A 24862-nucleotide genomic window follows, 5' to 3' on the forward strand; every position below is an offset into this window, starting at 1 on the left:
AAGTCCTGGTCCAGGCATCATATTTTTAAAAAAGCTCCAAAGATGATTCTATAGGCAACTAGGTCTCAGAATCACTGATATTTAGAAAGCTGAAAATATCTCTCTTCTTTTACACTGGCCATCAGTACTATTCAATATGGTGGCCACTAACCACATGTAGCCACACTGGTGATGTGGCTGGTATGACTGAGGCCCTGAAGGTTTAATTTTATTGTGCAATTATCATGTCCTAGGCACTGAGGGATTTAAATACGTTTTCTCACTCAGTCTCAGGCCAACCCTCAGGTGGCTGATATTGGATTACGCAGAATTCATACTCTCTTATTTCCTCTTTTTTCTTTTTTTAAAGATTGGCACCTGAGCTAACAACTGTTGCCAATCTTCTTTTTTTGTTTTCTGCTTTTTTCTCCCCAAATCCCTGCAGCATATAGTTGTGTACTTTTAGTTGTAGGTCCTTCTAGTTGTGGCACGTGGGACGCTGCCTCAACGTGGCCTGACAAGTGGTGCCATGTCCGTGCCCAGCATCTGAACCAGTGAAACTCCGGGCTGAGGGAAGCAGAGCATGTGAACTTAACCACTCTGCCATGGGGCCCCTCTTATTTCCTCTTATCTGTTTTATATTAACATAAATCTTCATTTATATCATTAGTAAAATAATGAGCATTTACCTTCATATACCTTCTGAACTTATCCATTTTGTCATTACACAGACACTGGGATAATAATGCCATTTGATTCATGAGGTGGTTGTCCCAGAGATGTAGAGAACAGCAGATACTACCATCATTCAGCTAAATTCATCCAGATGGTGATGGCTGACCTTTGTTGAGCATTTACTAAATACTTCCCACTTTGTGTGCAACATCTTATTTAGCCTTGATACAACCCTTGAAGCGGTGTTCATTTTACTCCCATTTTACAGATTAGGAAGAGTCCCAGAGATCTTAGGGACTTCTCTGGCTCACAGCATGAGTGGAAATGCTGGTCTTCCAGCCCAAAACCACCTGACTTGAGAGCTTCAGTTTTTAATCATATTCTCTTACTTCCATAAATTCCCTCTGATACCCTGGAACACATGCACGCCCCAGAAATTCTGTTCTTAACTCAAGTCTTGACAATGTAGAAATGTTCTCTCAAGTTAAATCTCCAATTTCTGCCAAGTTAGAAGTCAGCACTTCCCTGGGCGTTTATGACATCTGCCTTCCTCCACGTCACCCGCTAGGCCTTTTGGGATTTGGGCAACCTCTTTCCTTTTGTGATCCCGTTTTCCTTCTAGCATGATATCTTAGTAGAGAGGGATAGCTTATTAGATGAAAGGCTGTTTTCCTATTCACTGGTCTTGCTTGGGGGATGGGAGGGCAGCAAGAGGGTGCTTCGTATTTTTTTCTTTAATTTTTGTTTTATAAGGCAAACTTCCTTTCTCTTTCGTGAATTCCTAGCCACAAGATAAATAGCCTTGTATCTTACAAGTTAAATACAATTACTGCTATCAAACCTAGAGCCTGTCTCTCCCTGTAAATGTCTCTTGGAAGCCGATAAGCATTCCAAGGCAAACTGTGAGCTTATGGCTAATGCTAAAATTAAACATTACCACCCAGATTCAAGACTCTGTATCTCTATATATCTGTATATATATACAAACTGCGGAAGAGAAGAATATTTGAGAGAGGGAAAGGCAACTCATAAGCACATGGACACAAGGCTCATTTCCCTAAGACATTAAGATAACACACAATTTAAGGTTATTTATAAAATAATTAAATAAGGCAAGAAGGAGTTTGTTATAATGATGAAGATTTAGATCAGATAATATGGTAGCAATTATAGTACTAAAGACATTATTTATCCAGAATTCTTTTGTGGACAAGGCAGTGCTTTTGATCTAGATGATTGTTGAGTGAAAGAATAATTTTGCTGGAAACTTCTATAGGACTTTATAAAATGCTCACCTTAGTCTTGGATCCTCGTTTTCTCATTGTTAGTTGACTACCTTGGGGTTTAAAGGGGAAGGTGGCCTTTAACAAATTAAAAGACACATGATATTTATTTATTTAAACATTATACATAAATATAGTCTAGGGCCTCATGAAATAAGTGATGAGAAATTTGAGGGTGGCACTATTTAACTAGAGATGTAGGGAAAAGGATTTCTTAATTTGTATGAATAATGAATATAGTTATGTTAAACCAAATCTGTGGAATAATACTTTTATGATTAGAAATACAATGTGGTCACCTTTTATGTGATTTTTAAATTATACTCATTTGAGATAGTGTGACATAAAAATACTAACAACATCTTACTCTATGCAAAGCGGTTGTGATTACATGACTTCTGCCAAATTAAATCAGCCATCAAATATTGCATAATTTCCAAGCTAAGTGAATTACAAGTTTTTTTTGCCCTATTGTCCACTTTAGGTAGTAAATAAAAATTCTGGCCTGCAGAATTAGTCTATAATTATGAAAATCGAGAATTAATTATTATCCCAAAAATAAAATGCAACTACCCTGTACTGTTTTCCCTCTGCCCCAGAGTTTGATGAACAACAGTGTCCTAACATCCTCACAAGAGTATAGCTTTATGCATAGGAAAAGTTTCCAAGCTTCATTATCTTCAATTTCAGTTTGCACAAGGTTGTAGAGTCCTTCTAGTTATTTAAAATCTAAAAGGAACATTTAGCTTCTTAAAGAAAGATGGTACATAAATATCCAATAATAATAATATATATTCACATACAGTATGTCATTTATAATTCTATAAAGCACAAGAGTAATGAAAGGTGCTTTAAACTGTAAATCACTCAATCGATTGTAATCATATTGCAGCTCATCTCAGAGAGATAAAGACCTTCCACTCCTCTAAAATCCCTGTCAATACCCCAGCAGGCTGAAGAAAGGGGAAAGGAGGGTCAGAGGAGGAAGGAGAGAGTGAGTTGAGGACAAAGAGACATTTCTAATCTAGAGTTCACAGAGTTAAAGTGGACCGGACTCGATTCCCAGCAATCTTTACAGCTTGCTCCATGAGATGCATTTCTTTTTCACACGGCGCTTTTGCAGCCTTGCAGTAAGTCCCTGATGCTCTGTGTTGGCCCAGATGGAGGGGTTGCCAGATGCCAAAGGTTGATATACAGTGCTGCATAAGAACACTCAGGTGTATGAGTGGAAAATGACAACTCAAGCCCAAAGCTAAAGGCTATATCAAAACAAGTGTTAGAAATGAGTTGATAAGGGACCAGACAAAAAATTGTGTTGTACTTTTAAACAGCAGAAACACTTCAAAAGTCTTTTTACTAACTGATGTTGCCTCTTATATAAAAAAAAATGTTGCTAATTCCCCATCCTCATCAGTGGGATGTGTTTGAGTGGAGTGGTGGCCTATGAATTCATTCATTCACCATTCTACAAATATTTATTCAAAATCTATTTTGCATGTGAATCCATGCTAGGTGTTGGGTATATGATGGGAAATAAAACACAGGCCCTGCCTTCAAGTTCTTATAGTCCAGGGGAAGAGAAATACATGTATAAAAGGAACATAATTTTAATACTTAAATTTTATTGTGCAATTATTAAGTGCCATGCACTGCACTGAGTTCTTATATTAAAACCTCACAATAGCCCTAAAGAGGTAGAGACTATTTTTATCATCATTTACAACTGGGAATATAGAGGCTTATAAGATTAACTCTCCCAGGGTCATAAGCTAGTACGTGAAGACCTGGGACGCAAGCCTATTACCATTTGGAAGGCAAACCTAACGTTCCTATGCAATAGACTATATTATACCTCCAGTTCCAAATAATGCAAGAAGGCACTATCATTCCAATGAGATCTGGGTTCAGTGGCACATGGAAGTGCCTGATGGAGCCTGAGGACCAGACAGGGGTGGGCATGGGATGGAATTTGGACTGTGACCTTGAGCTCTCTAGGACAGTTCTAAACAAACTCTGCTTTCCTACCTGGACATTCACAAGAATAACTGTAACATGACAACCTACACTTTTCACGCTGAGGGGACTACTGGGCAGGCATTCTTCATACATTATTTCACTTAGTGTAATCTGCCCAATGGTTGTAGGAGAGAAGCATTAATCTTCCTTTTTCACAGAATAAACCAAAGCTCAGGGACTTTGAGCACATTTGATACAGTCACAGGGCCAGAAAGTGTCAACGCTGGGGTTCTACACAGATTTGTTTTTTCCTGCACCCCGATCTCTTTCTGTTACCCCATTTTTCCATCTATTTCCCAGGAGCAATCCAGTTTACATTATATACAGAGCTCAAATTCACTTGTTTGACAGATGTAAATTCACATGCAAATTTACTACTGTTTCCCACATCTCAGTGCATTCTGAACACTCTGTAATCACATTATTAAACATTTACTAGAAACGTGCTTCTGCCCGATGCACAATTGCCAGTCTAAGTGTTTAATTAAACTAGATTTGTTTTCATTTTAATCACATTATTAAAATGTGGTTTTTTCAGAGTTCAATGGTGAAATCTTCATTCCAAATGCCTACAAGTGTCTGAGAGCTGTATATCCTGGAGAAGAGGAGGAGGCTATTACAACATGTCCTTGCACAAAGGATTTTAGGAGAATAATATTAATTAATAATGGGTAACACTGAAACAGTATGTCTTCTGTGCAAGGCTCATGAATTATCACATTGGATCCTTCTCACAACACCCTGGAAGGGGAATCTATTATTATTTCCATTTTAGAGATGAGGAAACTGAGTCTCAGAGAGGTTAGGTAACATGCTCTCCAGTATCATACAACTAGTAGGTGACAGGGCTAATTTGGAGGTAAATATAGGCATGGAGACCCTGATACCTCTATTTAGATTTGCCTTTGCTTGTTGTTGGGTGACTCTTGATCTAGATCATGCATATTTTGAAGCCTATGCTCTATTTTTCCTGATCTGTCAGCCTTATTTTGTGGGTTGTCTCATCTCTGTTTAGAATGAAGAGAGCAAGGTCCTCTCTAAGTAGATGAGTTAAATCCCAGAGACATAGAACATAATACTGCTAACCAGAGTAGCATAGACTCACTGATAAGGTTAATTCAGGATGAAGAAATAAGTAAATGAGACAGGCAATCCACTTACCCATACTTAAGCAAACAAAGACCCAATCATACACTGCTTTCCTACCGAACACCAAAGGCTTAGATTCAGTTCCACCTGTATTTATGTTATGCTGTACATTGCTTAGAGCATCATTTGAAAATAATGAACAGAAAGCATTATTGTTTCTCCAGTTCTGTTACTTCTTAGATACTGTAAGTTCTGGCGATCCAAATACACTTTTCTCCTTCTCTCCTTTGAGAAGTTGGATACTTTTCTTTTGACTTCATGGGTTTTTTATTAGCCACTGGCTCAGCTGCCCTAGCCTACTCTCCATAGCCATTCTTCACAAAGGTGCCAACTGACTTCTTAACGTTTATCTTTTCTTCTACCTATGCTCCCTGATATGTCCATCTTCTCAGTCCCAGAGAGCATCCTTTTCATTTTCTCAGCATTGGTTGTCCCTATTTGTTGATGGGAGCTTCCTGCTTGAGCTTCTGTTCTATTTCCGGCCATTGATCTGCTGTTATGAGGGTGGATTCCCCTTAGATGTGACTCAGCCTACTTCCTGCTGTTGACTTTTAGAGATTTTAGAATCTGTTCCCCTATTTATTAAAGGAACAAGAACCAAGTTATGAGTTTTTACAGATGTGTGTATACAGACAAGCATGTACTAGTTTAAAGTAAATTTTTAAAAATCAAACTAAGGCAGATCAGATTTTATTTATATAAAATAGATGTCCCTTCACGTTTTGCTAACTTCGATATTGACTATACTAAAGTTACCAATCAAAAATCAAAGTTTCCCCTACCAAAATAAAAAGCATGTACCATCAGACTTGGCTCCCTATAACTCAGGCAAAGAGGTCACAGTTTTATTAATCCTCTTCTTCTTTTTTGAGTCAAACTGGCTATATGTAGTAGTTGCTCAATAAATGTTAAACTGAAAAATTGGACTGAGATTATTGGACACTTCTTCTGATTTCATTGTCTATATATACACAAAAGTAATATACAACAAGGTAAAGAACATCCGTTATAAGCATTAAATATACTTAAGTTTATTTTAAAAGCAATAGGAAAATATCAAATATTTTATTATGAATAACTTTTAAGATTTTACTGGGAAATTTTTTGTCAAAACGGTTAAATCTGATTTTATTAAAATATTTTACATTGCTGAGATGATTGTCTGTAGGTTTCAGAGTGTGGATTTCCCATTATACCTAGACAAAATGATAAAAGGGAGGAAGGAGAACATTTAGGCATCCATGAAAGTAAGGAAAAAAAAAACCTGGATATAAATCTAACATAAATATAAATGTAAATTAAAAGTAACTCTAAAATCTTCTCAGACAGCCATGGTTTAGAAATACATATCACTTCATTTTTAAACCTATATAAAACTGTTGTGAGATGCTGTTTCAAATAAAATAGCAATTTATATAAGTGAACTATGCAGTGGAATAGAACCAAAATGCTTTTAGACTTTCAAAGTGAATAGCTGGATTTTTTACTGAATTTTCTCTGTGGTAAAGGTGGAGCTGGACCTCCAGGAGAAGTAAAAATGAAAGTAATGCAAGGAAAAGAATATATTGTTCTCAGGGAAAAGAATATATTGTTCTCAGGGAGCAATTGAAATCTCCTAGAGGAGATAAACCAAGTGAAATCTAATAGGCTGGCTTCAGTTTGCTACTTTCTCCCACTATGACCTCAGAGAATTTTGAGCTCCAAGTAGGTCCATAAAGGGAATTTTGAAATACTCTTAATAGATCTGTTCTTGAAATAAGTCAACTGAACTGACCAAGGTGCTCTGCCAACACTTTGACTCAAGAGTCCTGACCAACCCTGATCCCAGACTTTAATGACGATTCTCTGGTCTTATTTCCATTCTCAGTAGTTGTATGCAATTTATCCGCAACCCTTGTTCCAAGCTCACTTTCCTAGTGGTCTGGTGGAAATGCAGTAGTAGTTGTAGATGTCTCTGATGAACACATCAGTAAAAACATTAATGAACTTTTTTAGCCAATAAGTCCCGCTCATTCTGTAGCTGTGTAATTATATAGCTGTATCGTTCTGTCAGGTTTCAGTTGCCTTAATTTTTTATGGTCAAACAGAACAATTAACATAAGTATACTTTGTTTCTCTCTCTTCTGGCTTTGATTCTCTGATTTGTGCCACTTCCCCCGCTGCAGCTACTTAGAACAAGCAAACTGTCGATTAGAGGGCTGGAGAATTTGAGCAATAATTGTGGACCTTCAAACTTCACCGCCTGAACAGCTGAAATCCCAGTTGACACAGCCAACCTCTAGGGACAAGAGCAACCCTTGTATCTACATTCCTTTGTTAACAGAAACCATTCAAATTCTTCTCTGAAAGTATTTTAAGGATCCATCTCTGTAAATCCCTGTGCTAGGAACTGAATAATAGGAATGAGACCCTTATTCAATTAGAACAAATTAAATCCAACAGGATAAGTAAGGAGGAAATCTACATATTTCTTTACTACACACTGTGTCTAGATTCTCCTTTTTGAGTCATCCTCAGAAGTAAATCTTTGAAAGAAAAACAAATAAAATAAATCCTTGGACAGCATCCTTGAGTTTTGGTTAGATGGGACATTTCAATTCCTGTTCAGAAGTCCAAACAGTTGTGAGGACTCCAATGTGATTTAAATGGGCCACCATCCCTGATAATCAGAAATGAAAACATAAAACCAAGAAAACTGAATGCTCTCCTCTCACCTGTCACTTCTTTTATCCTGATTGTACCTTACACTTAGAAGCGTTCTAAGTGCTTTTTGACAAGATAGCAATGTTACGTCAATAGATCCTGTGTGAATTTGAGTGGGTAAATTGAGTCCCTCAAAGGCCTTCTTTTAATCTCTTGGATCATTATTGCAAAGATAAAAGCAGGTTTCTGAAAGACTAAAATTCAAAGGAACCTAGCAATTAGAAAGATGAAAATACTAGGTTATCTCGTCCATTTTCCTGGGAGATTCGGAAATAGCTACACAATAGGAATTACTCTAAGTTGACTAGTATAATTTTAAATGTTACAGGTGATAGAGTTTGCCTTTCTTCCACCAAAAAAATAGATCTGTCTGATTTCTCCTCTTTGGCTTTTCTATAAGAATTTTTGTTCAATTCCTTCATTATCAATGTCATTTGAAATTATTCTGAATCATTTCTTCAAATCCTGAATATTTATTTTTCACAGATATCTAGGAGCTGTTTCTTGCTGCAAGATGCATGGTCATGTGGAGAACATGCAAAAGCATTTTTTCCTTTGAGATATTTATAAAATCTCTCTCTGTACGTTACACACACACACACATACACACGTCAATGGGTAAATATAAAACAATATTGCATTTGCCCCAGCATAAATAAATGTATTTAAATTTAAAATAGCCTATAGATCCTTAGACGTATTCCTCAGTTAGCCAAGATTTAATATCATGTATTTAATGTCATATTAAATGGCTAAAGGAAGGAATTGTCATTAATGTTTTATTTATTTGTCTCAAATTTGTAGATTTTCAGAGGTCATCTAGACCTTCAAAGGTAAAAATGTCATACTTTGTTGGAGTCAGGACACCTGCCTCTGTTTGAGGTAGCAATAGTCATCAACTTTATGAATATTGTTGAAGACTTAAGACGTGTCAATGTTGATGTTATTGTATGTTGGGGAGGTCTTTGTGGAAGTAGGATGGTGTAAAAAGATTTAAAAAAAAAATCCCTTGCCTCTAAGGTGATTATAATTTCATACAAAAAAACCCATGCCGACAAGAACTGATATTCAGCACAGGATAATGGAGTCTAGGTGTGAGGTAAATATTTAAAGTATGTGGATAATTTTACATAATCATTTACCACTTAAAAGTGTAAAAACAAGAAACCCTAATTCAAAAAAATTGCTATTCTGGTCATCACATTTACAATATGAATGAATATGTGAGTCATGACATAAACCTTGACATACCTCTGATCATTCAAGCGTGTTGCTTAAGCTGTCAGTCAAAACATTAGCAATATTAGTTGTCCTTACTCTTTACTTAACCCCTTAATCCCTAGATTTTGGTGCTTTGATCAGTTTTGATGTTTTTCTTTACCGTACACCTGCCATTCACATACTAAAGTGAAAAGTGCTAGCTGGTATCTATCAATTCTGATACTACCTGTTAAGTCCTAGGACAATGACTTCTAAACTCTTACCAATGAGTTTATAAAGGCTGCTTTTTGCTAATCCATAACTTTAAAAGAGGTTGAAGAGGCACTGCCTACTTTTTAAAAGCCAAGGTTGGGAATGTTTTTTGTCTGGTTTTAGTTTTTAATTCAGTGTTTTGCTTTGTTTTTATTGTTTTGTATTAGGAGGGAGTGTAGACAGGAATATCTCTTTACTGTAAGCCTCGGTAAGACTATTCATGACCAGTGATTACAGCATACCCTGCAGGAATATAAACCATTTGGTTTGGTTTTAGAAGGTTGGAGTTAGGGAGGAGAGTTGGGTTAGAGTTTTAGAAGGTTGAGGTTAGGGATGTTTGCTCAGAAAAAGAGAAGGTAATCTTCTCGGTTCCCTCTGGAATCATTTAAGAAGTAAGAAATTCTTTGGTTGGGTGGGAGTTACAGTTCCACAATGTCTTGCCAGTAAGTCCTGACTGCTCTTCTTACCAACCTTCTGTCCACTCTCATTTGAATAGTGGTGGAAGAGGGTCAAGTAAGCAGCTCCTCGGCACCTTATTAGCTCTACTCCTTGTTACCTGTAGAGTCAACCCCCACCACTCTCCCTCCATTCCCCTAGTCTAGGTCTGAAATGGGGATTTGAGAAGTATCAGTCCTCTAGTTTTCCTGCCCTGTCCCAACTCCTTCAGCCTTGACCTTTCCCTCTCCTCTCAGGAGCTACATTATTTCATCCCCTCCTTTGGATTTGAAAATTCTCCCTTTAAAATGAGGGAGAGGGCTAAGGGTAGATAACGGGCCCCCTTTCCCTGTCTCCATTCCTGGACCCCTCAGGCTTTCACCACACAAGCTCCTCTGACTCCACAGACAGCAGCTGAGCACTTCCCCCTCCTCCTGTTGGGCCTTGATGGGAACCTTCATATGAGAGAGGGTGTTTCATTTACTCAGTCTCAGATTCTCATCCATCCCAGATTTCCCACCTTCTTGGCTGTGTCCTTCAGTGTTTGCTGCATAACAAACCGCTCCAAAGCATTGTTACTTATTAGCTCATGCTTCTATGCATCCTGGGGATGTTTTTTCTGTTCCAAGCTGGCTCAGATGGAGATGGATGATTTTGATGGCCTCACTCACATGTTTGGGGCCTCAGCTGAGCTGGCTGAGTACACTTGGATGGTGGAGTTTCTCTTCTTGTGGGCTTTCATCTTCCAGGAGCCTAGACTGGCGTTCTTCATATGGCCGTCTCAGGCTTCAACAACATGAGAGGGCAAGCACCAACAGGCAAGGGCTATTCAAACCTCTACTTACGTCACATTTGATAATATGCCCTGTGCCAAGTGGTGGAAAAATAGACTCAACCTCTGATGGGAGGAGTGGCAAGTCCCATTGCAAAGGGACATGGATATCAGAATGGGATTGTAGCTATTTTGCAATTTAACACATTCTCAAAAAGCCTGGGAAAGGCTCTGGTTCCTATAATTCTATTTCCTTCTTCAACTTTCTCCCTCTCAACCCTAAATTGAGGCCTCAAACTGAAGGTGGAAACTAATGACTTCCACTGAGGAATTGTCTCTTCTTTTTCTTTAGAAAATTACATTTTAGAATTAATCTTGGCTCTTCCTACCCTGTCACACATTCTTCTTTTTTCTTTTTCTTTTTTTCTCAATACATCTTATCATTTTGTCTTAAATTGAGTTAATTGCTTTTTAAAAAATTAAATGTCTCTTGTAAAGTTTTCAAATCATTTTTTATATTCCCTCTTGGATGCTTTCAAACATTTTAATTGCTTTTGCTTCAGATATTTGTGAAATATCATTGTTATTTATAAAACGTGTTTTATTTGTATAGAGTGTGTTCTCCCTTTCTTTTCTTTTGTTTGAACAAAGACAGTTACGTTGTAAAAATGGCCCCCATGTTGATCTACTGTTTTCTCTAGACATTTTCTCTGAGCTCAATACATTGCTGTTTATCATTATCCTTTGTTTACAGCCACATTTGAGGCCAGTTCTGTGGTTCTCCCAAACAAATCAATTTGAATTAATTTGCCAAGTAGAGTTAACGAGGCATTGTATGAATCCGAGATGTACTACAGCGACTGTATTCCCCAAGGTTGCTTCTTATTGGGAAAATTTTGATTCTTGCACCACATTGCAGTAGTGTATACCTGACCTTTGAACCTTGTGCTAAATGATGCGTGGCTACCAACCAGTTCATATTTTGAAAAACCTTGGAAATGACATATAACCAAACAAATAGGAGTATAGGCAATTCTTTAATTAATACCTTTGTTGGGGAGAGTGGTCTTCAAGATCCCTACTCTCTGATGCTTGCCTATGCTGGGAGTCCTATTTCTAATGATGTTCTAAGTAGAAGTTTGAGAAACATCAAAACAGGGAAAAAATATTTCTTAGATGTTCTTTGAGGTCTCCTCAACCCTAAAATTGTAAACTCTTTCTCTCAAAATATAAAATGTGAGTTCCAAAGAACTCTACTCCCAGAGACTGCTTTTTAATTATAAAACACAAAAACCTTCTGTTTAAGAAGGACTTCAGTAGTTATTTGAACTTCCCTTCATCACCCCCCTCCACACGCACACATCTTTCTCTGTTACCAACAGGTTCTCTAGCAAGGAGAATTTTCTTCAGACTGTAAAGGCTGCTACAAACAAAATAAATAGGAAAATTTGGTCCTTGAAAAAGGCGAGGAAAGGGTAATAGAGTTCTTCAAAGGAGCTCAAATCTCCAGGTCTTAGATAAATAACTTCCCAGGATGCTTAAGGAATTTGAACTCCAAGCCCCTGATCGTTTGCTCAGAAATAGCTATAGGAGTCAGTTAGAATAGAAAACTAGTTTGGGGAAAGTGTCCTAAATTTTACATTGTGTAAAAGGATGGATCTCTTCAACTTGAGACTGAAATATAAAAGTTCTCAAGTGTTTCTTCTGACAGCTAAGTTGGTATACATTTAACCATATTTAACAAAGATTCTAGTGATGGCTAAGGACTAACATGGGCTCATCAAAACAAGCCTTACTAAACGAGTCTAAATTCCCTTTGGATGGCATAAGCAAATTGGGAGAGGAGGAGAATTTTATGAATATGCTGTATCTTCATTTCCCTGTAAGAGTATAAAATAAGCAGAGCTATGACAGCGTCTTAAGGAGATCTGCCTCTGATTGAACTGAAAACTCAGAGGAAGCTCTAATTACTCTGTATCTATTGCTCTATAACAAATTACCCCAAAACTCAGTGGTTTAAAACAACAGACGTTTATTATCTCACTGTTTCTATAGGTCAGGATTCTGTAGCAGCTTAGCTGAGTGGTTCTATATCAAGGTGTCTGATGAGTTGAAGTCAAGATACAGACTGGGGCTGCAGTCATCTCAAGGCTTACCTAGTCCTGGAGGATCTGGTGGCCTTAGTTCCTTGACATGTGGGTTTCTCCATACGGCTTCTTAAGTGTCCTTATAATATAGTAATAATTCTCCAGAGTGAGTGATGAGAGACAGAGAGAGTGGAAGTCATGGTGCCTTTTCTGACCTAGTCTCTAAAGCCACACACTGTCACTATCCTATTCTTTAGAATTGAGTGACTAAGTCCAGCCCACATTAAAGGTTGGAGAATCAAGCTCCACCTCTTACAGAGAGGAGTTTCAAAGGATTTGTAAACGTTTCAAAACCACCACATAATCCTCCTGTTAAATTCTTTAGAGTCTGGAATGAATGGCCAAAAATATGCGTATCAAATTGACAGATGACAGAGCTAAGAAAGGTATCTTCTACAAGAAACAAAAGACCTAGAGTTGGAATGCTCCTATCAGATTGGAATGCTGTTATGAAACAAAAAAGAATAAATTTAATAAGATGTAATTAAAGTCTTGCTTTGAGGTATATAAAGTGTATTACCTGAATGCAAGATGCCCCAAACTTTTGGGGAAGCAATTTTAGTTGGAAACAAGCCTAATATGTGACTGTGCTGTGGTGCGGTTGTTTAGACAACTGGTGCAAACCAGTGTACTAGCCAGGTCAAGAGTGGGAGATACATAGTGCAGTGATTGTAATTTTTAGATCCCTTGGGAATAATATATTCGTTTGTAGGCATGAGATTCAAGGGTTGGTCTAAAAGACCCATAATTTATAAACACTAGTGATTCCATAAGATCTAATCAGAAAGAAGGCTATAGCATAAGTTTTTTATGGCATCAGAGATATTGATGTTGGTATGACTTTCCTATTCATGAGGATGAAAACGTTCCAATTTTTTGCACATTGAAATTGTCCTCCCAAACCTCCTACCTGTCCTCTGAGCTGTATAGGGACACCATACATGCATGTTTGAATGAAGAGGGGTTTTTTTTACTAAATATTCTGGTTTTTAAAGCATTGAGTTTGATATCCTCTGCCTGAGAGGAACAAAAGGAAAGAGGGATGGGGGTGGGAAGAAGAAGGCGGCTAGTGAGAAATGAAAGAAACCAACAAGACTAAAGAGAAACAGGGCGATCACACAGAGGGTGGGCACGCAGGAATGCATGGATCATGTGGAAGAGCAGGCCCCAAAATAACACTGTGGCTTTTGCAATAAGGAAAAAATAAGCAACAACATGAAGGGCTCCTGCGGGAATCTTGAAGCAATCATATGTCAAATGGCTGAAGACCAAACTCTAAGGCTTTATGTTGAAAAGGAAACTTGAAAAGATTTGACACTAAAAATTGTGTAGTGAGATAATTCTCATTAAGTTTGCCTTCTTTTTGGTGTAACCCTTCTGAATCAGGTGTTGTTATAACATTACCAACAATAGTAATAATTCATATTGAGTGCTTATTTTGTGCCACACACTATGCTAAGGGCTTTACATACATTTAGTTCTGTTAATTCTCACAACTCTATGTTTCAGTTATCATTATAATCCTCATTTTATATATGAAGAAGCTAACCCTTAAAGATACACCAAGATGTACTTATACTTAACGTGTTTACCAGAAAGAAACTAGACAAAATCCAGATATTGAAATTGACTAGTCTAGCTTCAGGGCATATTTTGGAATAATTATAGAAGGAAAAAGTGACAACATTTGAGGAAGGAAAGAAAATTTTATAGTCAATTTATGTTTGGTTAATTTATAGCATGTCATTTTTGAAAGGGCTCTTAAATAAAGAATAGGTGCTAGATAGATGCATCATACTGAAGAAAGTTCCATGAGGTATTACTTGGAAATATTCTCTTAAACTATGAAAGCAAATAAAGATACTGCAATCAGCTGGACCTTGCATTATTAACCTTCCTGGGATTGAAAGTATCCTTAATGGATGAGGACAAGTGAGGAGAAACTCCAGGAGCAACGAGCTTCAGGAAGAGTTGAGAATGGCTTCAACATACAGGGAAAGGATAAGGATGGTGACACATGTTTTAATGGTTGTATCAGGGTCATTAGTATAATAACACCGCAACAGGATGGTACTTTGATCCAGATTTGCGATATGAAAGAGAAGTTCAGTGTTAACATATTTGCATACCAACTACCTCAGACAGCCTTGACAAAGGTGAAGGGATAGGGACGTGGTCACTTGAATAGCTGGACATAGATCACCAGAGTTACATCTCCAGCATGGTCCCCATTCCCCACCCTGGCCTATAAGGTACTCAAACATGAGGAGTGAATGTGTGTAGGCACATCAATGAGAGAACATGGCAGAGACCAGAGGTCAACGGAAACATCAAGAATGGAAGGGGCCTGGCGGGTTCTCCAGACAAACATCCTCCCTGCCCCCCACCATCAATACACACATTCCCTTTCACTGTCTCTAGGGAGAAAGATTTTCCATTTTAGAGCCTTAGATATGTGTTAGGGAAAGATCCTCAGAATGAATACAAATCACAGATGCTCCCCATTCCCAGCCCCCTCTAACTCCCCATGAGCTAAGTCCTTGCCTGGATTATTATATTTAATTTGCGTAAAATCTTGCCATACGGGTATTATTATCTTCATCCTTTCTTTTTTGAACAGATGAATAAACTGAGACATCTAGATTAACTAAATTGTCTAAGTTCACAGACCTGGTAAATGTCTGAGATAGGATTGCATCCAACCTCTATCTGACTGCATAACTGCTACTCTTTTCACACGTTTGAACCACCTTCGCTTAAATAGCTCAACTCCTGTAGCCTAGAGATGGTGGATCAATACTATGACTTTGATAAAGGAAGGAAATGATAATATGGCCTGCCACTTAGATTTTCCATTTCTGAACATATCTAGAAGACATGAGCAGTGAGCTTCATCAGCCAAGTTGGTATGCCTGGGTGACCCACACTGCTTTTCAGGGGTAAACATCTGATCACTTTGGAAAGGTGGTTCTCCCCGGCTCATGGAACCACGTAAGTGAGTCTGGAAAAGCTCCCTTACTTAATAATGCCCTTGTGCTCTGCGTCTGTTAATTCACTTCCTCCAGCAGATCAGTTTTCTGCTCCAAAAGATTCATTTCTTTATCTTGGCACACTAAATGATCAAGGCTCACAATGTATAAATTGTTCTTTTTTTTCAGCCCCAAGGGTGTGTGTGAGGATTAATGAAATGATGCTTATAATTGCATTTTGAGCTCCTTGGTTGAAAGACATTTTATAAATACAAGATAGCATTTCTTTGTTGAGGTCCGTTTATCTCTTACAAGTGGCCCAACATTCTAGACGCCCTTTGGGTAGCACAACATCCTTCTTTCTGACTCTCGGAGAGTTCATCTGGGTCAACGCCAGGAACAAGACCAGAGCCGAGCTCAGAGTTTCCCCAGTTCCTTTTCTTTAGTGTCTGACATTTACGTTGAAATTCACAAAGTGTTCTTTGGGGAGAGAGACATTGTAAGAACCCCTGAAATGCCCTACTACTTGAGCCTGCCCACATCGATTTTCTTTTGCCTCTGGCTCTAATACATAGTATTCATTCTTTGACTGTTCATTAGACCTATAGTCTCATTTTTTAGTGTCAACAAAGCAATAAAGAAAACTTTTCCTTTCTTTACTCCCAGGACTCAAAACAAAATACAAAAATACCTCTGGCATTAATTTTGCACAGATGAATGTTGTTACGATATTCCTATTAGCATATTCACATGCTTGACAATATTTCAGATGGTATTAATAGTCTACCTGCAAGAAAACATTTTCTGCCAGCCTGGTGTAAATTGCCTGAACCTTTAAGCCACTCTTCCTCAGCTTAGCAGCAGTATATCATCATTACCTCTGGCTGGACCAAGAAATCACATTTGTCAATGCCTGAATTGCTCTTTTATTTTCAGCGGTTTTAGAAACCCATTTTGTTTTGGAAATGGGGTTAGCTGAGTATATTTTTAGAGGATACAAAAATATGAAAAGCAACAGCTGGGAGATTTAGGGGATATTCAGGATGTTTCATTTTCTATGGTCAGTTGATCTTTGGAAGATAAACTTTGTGGGACCAAATGGAATATGGTCATCTTTTGACCGGAGACCTGGTGAAGTTCTGAGACGGTGGAAGCACGCCATGGAACCAGTGTGCTTCCCTTAAATCATTAGGAAAGAGTTGAGTCATACTAGTAATAATATTTTCAATAAATTGAATATTTTTCATATCCCAGTTTCTATATGAGCTCTACCTCTTATTATCCTATACCAAGTCCTATGGGGAATTGGGAAATGGGGAAACTGAGGCTGAGTGACTTACACAACGTTACACAGCTAGTAAATCGTAAGGTTAGAACTCAAGGCCAAGTTTGTCTCCAAAGTCCATGGTCTTAACTTCTATGCTGTATTGATTATGACTTTAAGAAAATTGGTATAATGTGTAATGAATAGGATCTATATTTGGACCAATCGAGTGTAAAAATGGTGTTGTGGAAGTTATTTTCTGTGCTATACAAGAGTTATCTCTATCTTTTAGTCCTTCAATTTAAAGAATGTTTACTCCTTTGAGACCATGAACAAATTTCAAATGTACTCCTTTGGGATCATAAAGAGGGACTGACATACTGGGGAACTATTCAAGGGTCAGCTTGCTTTCTTTGTCTTGTCTCCCTCTGTTCTCTTTTCATTTTATCCTAAGTGGATTCACCCAAATGCAGAAAGTATGAGTTATTTCTACATAGGGGCTGGAGCTATATATATGAACCAGTTGGGCCTTAATAATCTCACCTCAGAATATTCTGCTCTTCACAATATTATAATTCAACAGTGCATGTTGTGTGTTTCTCCAGAAGCTGAAATAGATAATATTTGATAATAGAACCAATAGTCCAAATGCAAATGACCAGAGGTGGCCAATAGTATAAAAAATCTCAATTTCTGATAAAAAATGGGTGGGGAGGCACACACACACAGACACACACACACACACACACACAAACACACGCACACACCATTACCTTTATTTTAAGAAGAATAAAATGCGACTGATCTTTTTTCTAAAATTTAGTTCCATGTAGGTGAGTGTCAGATCCATATAAGTAATTTAAGAACAGTCTGTTTGAAGATCTCATTGTGAAATTTATAGATTTCTCAGTGTGGTTAAGAACTACAGTGATGACATTTTTTTGGTCTAATTAGTAATGCACATATGCCTCTTTTTAATGACATTGTATCATTACTATTCATAAAGCCATTCTTTCTCAAGGATAGCCTCACTTTCTATTGAAGAATTGATTTCACTCTTTGTTTAAATTTTCATACTGGTTGCTATATGAAATGTACAACTGAATGTCATTAACGATTTAATGTGAATGTATATGAATTTGACAAGGTTTGCTCAGCTTTCAGAGTAGTCCCTATGTATGAATTCCTATATGTAGAAGGTTGTTTGCTCTTCAGTCTAGCAAATGGGGCTCGGGGCAAATGAACTCATTCTCATGCACATGTTTCTAAAACAGTTTTCACTAATTTTTGAGATAAATTAAAATAAAAACCAACAAGAACATGAAAAGAGACTAAGAACAATGTTAATGCGGCAATTTAAACCAATTTGGTTTTCCAAATGACCTTCCATCTTTCACAACTTATAACAGTATGCAAGCTCACTATCCTTCATGCCAGATACTATCCATCTGGTGTGGAAAACTTAAAATTTTTTCTAAATGTCTTTAAAGCTGAGGTGGAGAAGAATGATTCTCTCTCTTTCGCTTTCCAAAGGGTCTAAGGTTGAATCGTGGCTATGCTGTCCTCCCAATATATCACTTATTGATTACCCAACACTGATTTCACTTTTTCTAGTTGTACCATGTCCCAAAATGATTTCCTGTGGAACTTTATGTTTGGAAGAGTGGATTGAGAGGGGGTGCTTGGGAGGACCAAGAGCCCTGTGTATTTGGAGGAAGTAAATCAATGCAAGTTCTCAATTAATTAATTTTGTATATATAGAACTCTGGCAATTTGGAACTTTGAATACTTCTGATTTTGCCCTGCAAGTTACTAAGAATATTTAGCTTTATATTTCCTATTGACTTCACTAATCCTTTCCACAGTGAGTGGAATGAAGGTCATTAATATTTTTAATGTTGTAGCCAACAATGATAGTTACAGAAAACCCAAAGTAATAGGGTATATTCAAGATGAATCCAGCACCACCCATTTGCCATTTCTCAGTATAATATTCTGTTGTGACTAAAATTTGAGAGGGGTCAAAACTTATGAAGATGGATGACATGCCTTGTGATATCTGTCTCCTGTAGGGTAAGATTAAGAGTTATAGATACAGGTTCTTTCCAGAGACGTGCATGCTCCTTTTTTATGAAGACATGTGAGAATTTACTCACCTTTATTTTTGATTAATAGAATTCTGAGTACCTAGAACTACCAGGAAGAATTATTATAATGATCTGTAACTGGTAGCTATATTAACAGGCAAACCTAACTTCGTTCACCGTGGCTTACTGAAACACCAAGGAGTTAAACTGCGTTTCTGTTTTTCCTCCTTGCCTGCACCTTCCCTTTTTTTCTGCGAGAAAAATACTTTGAGGAAAACTTTAAATTATACACTGCTATCCAAAATTGTTAATTGTTCTTTCCATTCATTTTACTTTATCCTTTGATATGTTAATGTATCATGTTTTGTGCCAGCCAGATAGGGTCCCATAAGGTTGGCTGGAAACAGATCCATAGTGCCTCTTTCATGAGCTTTGCTTTTTTGCTGTTGTTGTTTTGTTTTGTTTTTATTCCCAGGCAGTGAGGATAATGAGTCAGCACCTTAGAATAATTTGTTCATAGGAGAAATGAACAGAGAGTCTTGGAAACATTTCCCAACATTGCTGCCCCTTTCCCATCCTACCCCTCACAGAAGGCAGGTACCAGTTTAGTTACATGGGGACTCTTCTCCGCCAATAGGAACTCCTATATGGAGCTGGCCCTAAGATTCAAATGCCATGACAAGCTTCTACTATTCACTTGGTGATGCTATATTTAATTCTAATATTCTTTTTGGCTTTTAGACTTCTTTGCAAATTGTTTCCAAGCCACCTGTTTTGAGACTTTGATTTCATTTTTAATGTGGGTAATTTGGAGGAGAATTTCCAAAGTTCCCATACAGGACTATGAGTCAGAAGTAATGAATTAGAATTCACTAGTTTCTGCTTGATTGCTGTGAGGTTGGTTGATGAGACAGAACAGTTCCCAAAGCATGGCTTCATTATTTTGTAATTTGAAGCATATTCATTAAGAGTATATCTGCACAACACCATTCTCCAAGTTTTTCCAGATAGACAAACCATCCAGGGGTGGTAACAACAGCTCCAAAAGGAAGAAGAGGGCATACTAGCTGTGGAAAGCTTTATGCTCGATACTTGAAACTAGTTAAACAGTTCATGCTTGGAAGAAGTATCCCTAACAGGCTTTACGAATGGACGCTTGTTTAGGAAGGACCTCTCATAGGAAGGTAAGAGAGAGGCATACTAGGTAAACATGGAGGCTGTGTCTGTGAGCAACAGTAAAACATAGGTGCTCAAAAGTCTGCAAATGCTCCATCCTTATATTTATAGCTGTTTTTGTTTACAGGTATTTACTTTGGGCTTCCTTTTTTAAAAAATGTGGAACAAATCTGGACAAAGGAAAAGAGATATAAAGAGTCATCTGTAATACTCTACCTATTTAACATAGGTGATGGGTGTCCAGGGACCCCTTTACGGAATAAGAAGTCTCCCTTGGCCATCAAGGCTTAAATTGTCTTCTTTGGCTTCCCTCTGCCAGAAGGTAGAACAGTGACAAACCTTTGAGAGGAGAATAAAGAACTGCATGGCCCCATGCTTCTGATAGAGTTCAGCAGAGTGAGAGTAGAGCCTGTATGACTGAGACACTGAGGGTCCCCTATCACTTTATGAAGCTGATCTGGCAGGTAAATTACTCAAAGATTGAGGAGATCCTCGTGCTTCCGTTGGCCCAATTAAGGTATGGTTGGGGTGCAATGGAGAAGAGTGAAAGTAAACCCATTTCTCTCAATGGCCAAACCTCTTACTAATTCCCCTCCTGTGCCACGTTTTCAAAACATAATGGAGCACTGCATAGCTAGGACTAGCCTGACCTCAAACCTGTCACCCAAGGGCAGAGTGACTTCAACTCCACCTCTACTAAAGATAAATTGATATCTATCTCTAAAAACTTCATAAAACAAACCAAAAACCTAGGATGTTTTTAATGACTTATTGACTTTTCAGATTGTTCTTTAAGCTGTTTTTTAAACTTTAAAGGCAACACTGATAATGAACGCTTCCAAATGGTAAAACAGAAAATCCCCTTCAAATATAACCGGCCCGTAGAGGAGTGGCTGCAGGAAAAAGGTAACCGTCGTTAAAAACTTTCGTTTTAAAATCATTTGATTCTAAATCCTCATTTTTAAAGCCTGCAAATAAATGTTCCTTAAATGATAATCGCCTGCTGCATAAATGACTGTTTTAATTTTCATTATAATTTGTGTCAGCTTCCACCTGCCATATGTTGATAAATCATGCTATAATACATTGCCATTAAAATACAGTTAAAGGGACTAACATCTAGCTTGCTATCAGCGTGACAACCACAAACAAGAAATTCCAGGAACCTCTAAAAAAGAAATGTATTATGGCAATTTAACCACTGCATGACATTATTTGTTAATTTGTTTTAAATCACCTCTTCTACCAAAGCTTTCTAAAGACCTTTCAAAAGTACTATTTAAACTTACATCTTGAGGCTGTTTTGGCTTTACTACCTAGAGCATGGTTAGCAAAAAAAAAAAAAAAAAAAATCACAGATCGACTCTTGTCACTTAAACTGCTTAAAACAAATGTTATAAGGGGAGCAATGTCATTTAACATTTGTTTTTAAACAAAGAAAGAATGAGAAAGATGAATTTTGCCTTTAGATTCAAACTTAGAGGCAAAAATGTTTCATAAGAGGTTAATTGTGTCCTAGATGCTACTGAAACTTAAAAAGAAACAAATTATTTTACACTTTGGTTGTGTGATTCCCTTGTGTATCTGATGTTTATGCAACAAAAGTGTAAGTGTTTAAGACAATGTGTTGGAAAAGGAAAGGCTCATGAAAGGCAAAACAGCAATTTCTGATTTGCTGAAGAAAACAACCACTTTGTTAATAAAAGAGGGCAGCGGTTATAACTGATGTTAGAATTTTCTGTGTGGCTTCTGTTAGCACATAAAAACTATTGTTTTGCAATGAAGAAAATTTTCTATCTTTAAGAAGCTATTTATTCTGTTCTTTCCTGAGCCGGTATAAGCTCCTCTTCTCTCAAAGACCTTAAGTGAGTTCTTAAAGTTTGTAGAGATTTGATTGAGTTATGTATAAAAAGTAATTGGATATATTAGTTAGTATACAACTTAAAAAACAAAGGACCAGCACAGCTTTAAGTTGGGTGAAAGCATTCAGACCTTTAAACACGGAAAATCCTCACTGAGCCTTAACTGTTTGCCCTGTTTTTAACGTACGTGGTCTAATTAAAAATAAATTAAGAATAACTCTAAAAAGCAAATAATTTTGTTTAGTAATCACCAGCTCATAAAGTCCCTTTAACAATAAAGACAATGATTGCCTCACTTTTTAAAAAGGAAAAGAAAACTAGATGCATGTCTGAGTCTCATGTGCCTGAGAGAACTTTTTTGTTTCTTTTAATTTTATGTTAATAATATTTTCTTTTACTCCATTGCCTTTTGAAGCCTAAGTTTAATAGCATGCCAGGCATTTTCATTTGTATAAACCATTATAAAGTTATTAGTAGGCTTTTAGTTTTCCTTACGGTAGCATTGTTATCAGTTGGCTTTCGTATAGAAGGATGCTTTCACATACACAAAAGGCTGAGGGGTTGGGATGGGGTAGGGGTGGGTCAAGTGGACAGTAGGAGGCATTCTAGTTTCTTAATCAAATACTTACATGTTTATATATGCATATAATGTTGAAAATTATTTGCAAACTGGGAGGTTCTCTCTTCTACATTAAGTGAAATTACATTTTTTAAAAATAATTTGGGTGAGTAACATCTGTTTATTCTATTGCTTTACCCCTTCCTCTGTCTAGCTAACTTTCCCTTCAAAAGGATTAGAAAATATATCCCAAAAGACCTTGTAAAGACGAAGATTAAAAAAGGGTAAAGACAGAAAGACAATTAGGCAGACATTTTAGGAAGTACTTGGAATGCCTCTTGGGAGTTATTTCTGTCATTGGGGAAGAGATCTGGGTCACAGCATTCCTGAGTCTGTTTTCTGCTCTGTCTACTATTGACTGACTTTCTGACCTTAGACAATCCACTTAACCTCTTTATATCTCAGATTTCCCTTCTGAGGAGAGGAGAAATAATATGGCCTGTTCCCCAAGGGTGTTCTGAGGTTTAATTAATTAGTCTTTGTGCAACACTGGAGACGTGCAAAGATTTAATTTAAGCAGTATGTGAACTTGATGTCCAAATGAGGTAACAATTAATGACTTTCAAAAGGATGGGCACACACAAAAAACCCCAAAAAGTAACCTGCTACAAATCCTGGACTGGTGTTATAACCAGATTTTGCATAATAGATGATAGAACAATTCTCGGGTTGGGATATAGATATAGATATAGATACAGATTAGATATCATGGCCACTTATTATAAAAAATACAATTGATCATAATGAGTGATAATAATGAGATCTGGCACTGATTTTGAGAAATCTTGGGCAAATGATAAAACTTTCTCCAGTCAGTCCCTTATATCTTTCATAGGGAGAGGGTACAAATGGCTGTTTCTCACTTATTCCTGCTTAGCTGAGAGAGAGAAATTGATCAGAGAGAGAGAGATGGCAGAAGACTGATAATATCCCACTGTTCTCTTAGTGACTTCCAGCTTTACCATTAACCACCTGATCCAAGGTACATAAGGCCAGAAAAGGGTCTTGAAACAGAAGAAAAGCAGACCTAGCCAGAAATAGACCATGAAACAGACAAGCAGACAAAAATACAAATACTTCCCATGGCATGATGGAAAACTGAAATATAGACAATCTCCTTTCCTGTCTCACCCCCCAGGGTCTTGTTCTCAAGAAGGGATTGGTGAGATCTCTCTGGGAAAGCAGCAACAGCCAGGAGTGGAGCAGTGGGTTAATCTCAGAACCCAGGAAACGTGTCTTGCCTTTCCCCATGCTTGGATCAGTCTTGAACAAACAAAGACCACTTTATGAGTGAACTATGGCAACTGCAATAAAGACGATCCATCATTTCTAGCCAGCATAATTCAGCTTTACATTTCAATTCTCCCTGACCCTTTTTTTATCTGTAAGCAATGGCAGAATAATATCACCAGGAAAATGATATGTGGACCATTATAGATGTGAAATACTTTCAGGAATATTAAAAATCTTCTACGTATAATCAGTTGTAACCATCAACTGATCACCAGTGCTGGATTATAAACAAAAAAAGGAAATGAATAAATATGGTTGGCCAACATTGTGTGAATGGAATGGATAGCTTGGTTTGGGGGCTATTTGGTGTAAGGTACTGAATTTTAGACCTAGACATCTCCCATTAGGCAGTTTCTTCTTATTTATTGTATTAAGCTGTCCCAAATGCCTATGCGAGGTTGAGGGTGTATTTATTCTCCCCTTCCATCATCGCATTTCTGTTGTCAGAAAAAAGCTATTGTCAAAAAATAAACCATAAAGAGGTATCAGCTCCAGGCCATCACCCAGTGTTATTGTGCTTTGAACTTTTGGCTGCATCTCGTATGAGAAATGAGAGGCCAAAGGACAGGCAATGATGCATGTGCACAGGGCCCTGAAAGAATTTGTGGGAAAATAGTGGAAATCTATTAGATCTATTTTGATTGCACCCTTGGGATCTGGCCAATCCTGTTATCCTTAAGGCCAGCAGATTCCATTTCCATGCTCCAAATATTTTTATAGAGTGCAGATCATTTTCATTAACAAAATTCTCTGGCTAATTCTGCATACTGCAGCGTTTGAAGCTCCAAAGGGGTATTATTTATAAAACATTCTTCATTAATAGGCATGTAAGAGTTGGCCAATGAGCAGAGTTGACTCTTAAGAGTTCCCTTTGAGCAGATGCATTTTCCCTTTTCTGCCTCGTCCATTTCTCCCATTACTATACATTGAGAAGGTATTCCACATTATACATGGGAAGTT

At 37.5% G+C, this 24862-nt stretch overlaps 1 protein-coding gene across 42 annotated transcripts in view; it reads left to right on the forward strand.

The window, feature by feature from the left end:
- NRXN3 (neurexin 3) overlaps positions 1-24862 on the forward strand; it is a 1504430-nt gene that overhangs the window by 1341774 nt on the left and 137794 nt on the right. For 27 of the 42 annotated variants that reach the window (XR_011432271.1, XR_011432272.1, XR_011432273.1 and 24 more), the window contains one exon: positions 20945-21034. The exons of the other annotated variants lie outside the window; for them this stretch is intronic. Coding sequence is in view for 23 of the 27 variants with exons in the window: in XM_070250266.1 (XP_070106367.1) it covers positions 20945-21034 (90 nt within the window). In the remaining 4 variants the exon portion in view is untranslated. The remainder of the gene's footprint in view (positions 1-20944; positions 21035-24862) is intronic. 42 annotated transcript variants of the gene reach the window in all.

The sequence above is a fragment of the Equus caballus genome, chromosome 24 (assembly GCF_041296265.1).
Source record: "Equus caballus isolate H_3958 breed thoroughbred chromosome 24, TB-T2T, whole genome shotgun sequence".
Classification (NCBI taxonomy): Eukaryota; Metazoa; Chordata; class Mammalia; order Perissodactyla; family Equidae; genus Equus; species Equus caballus.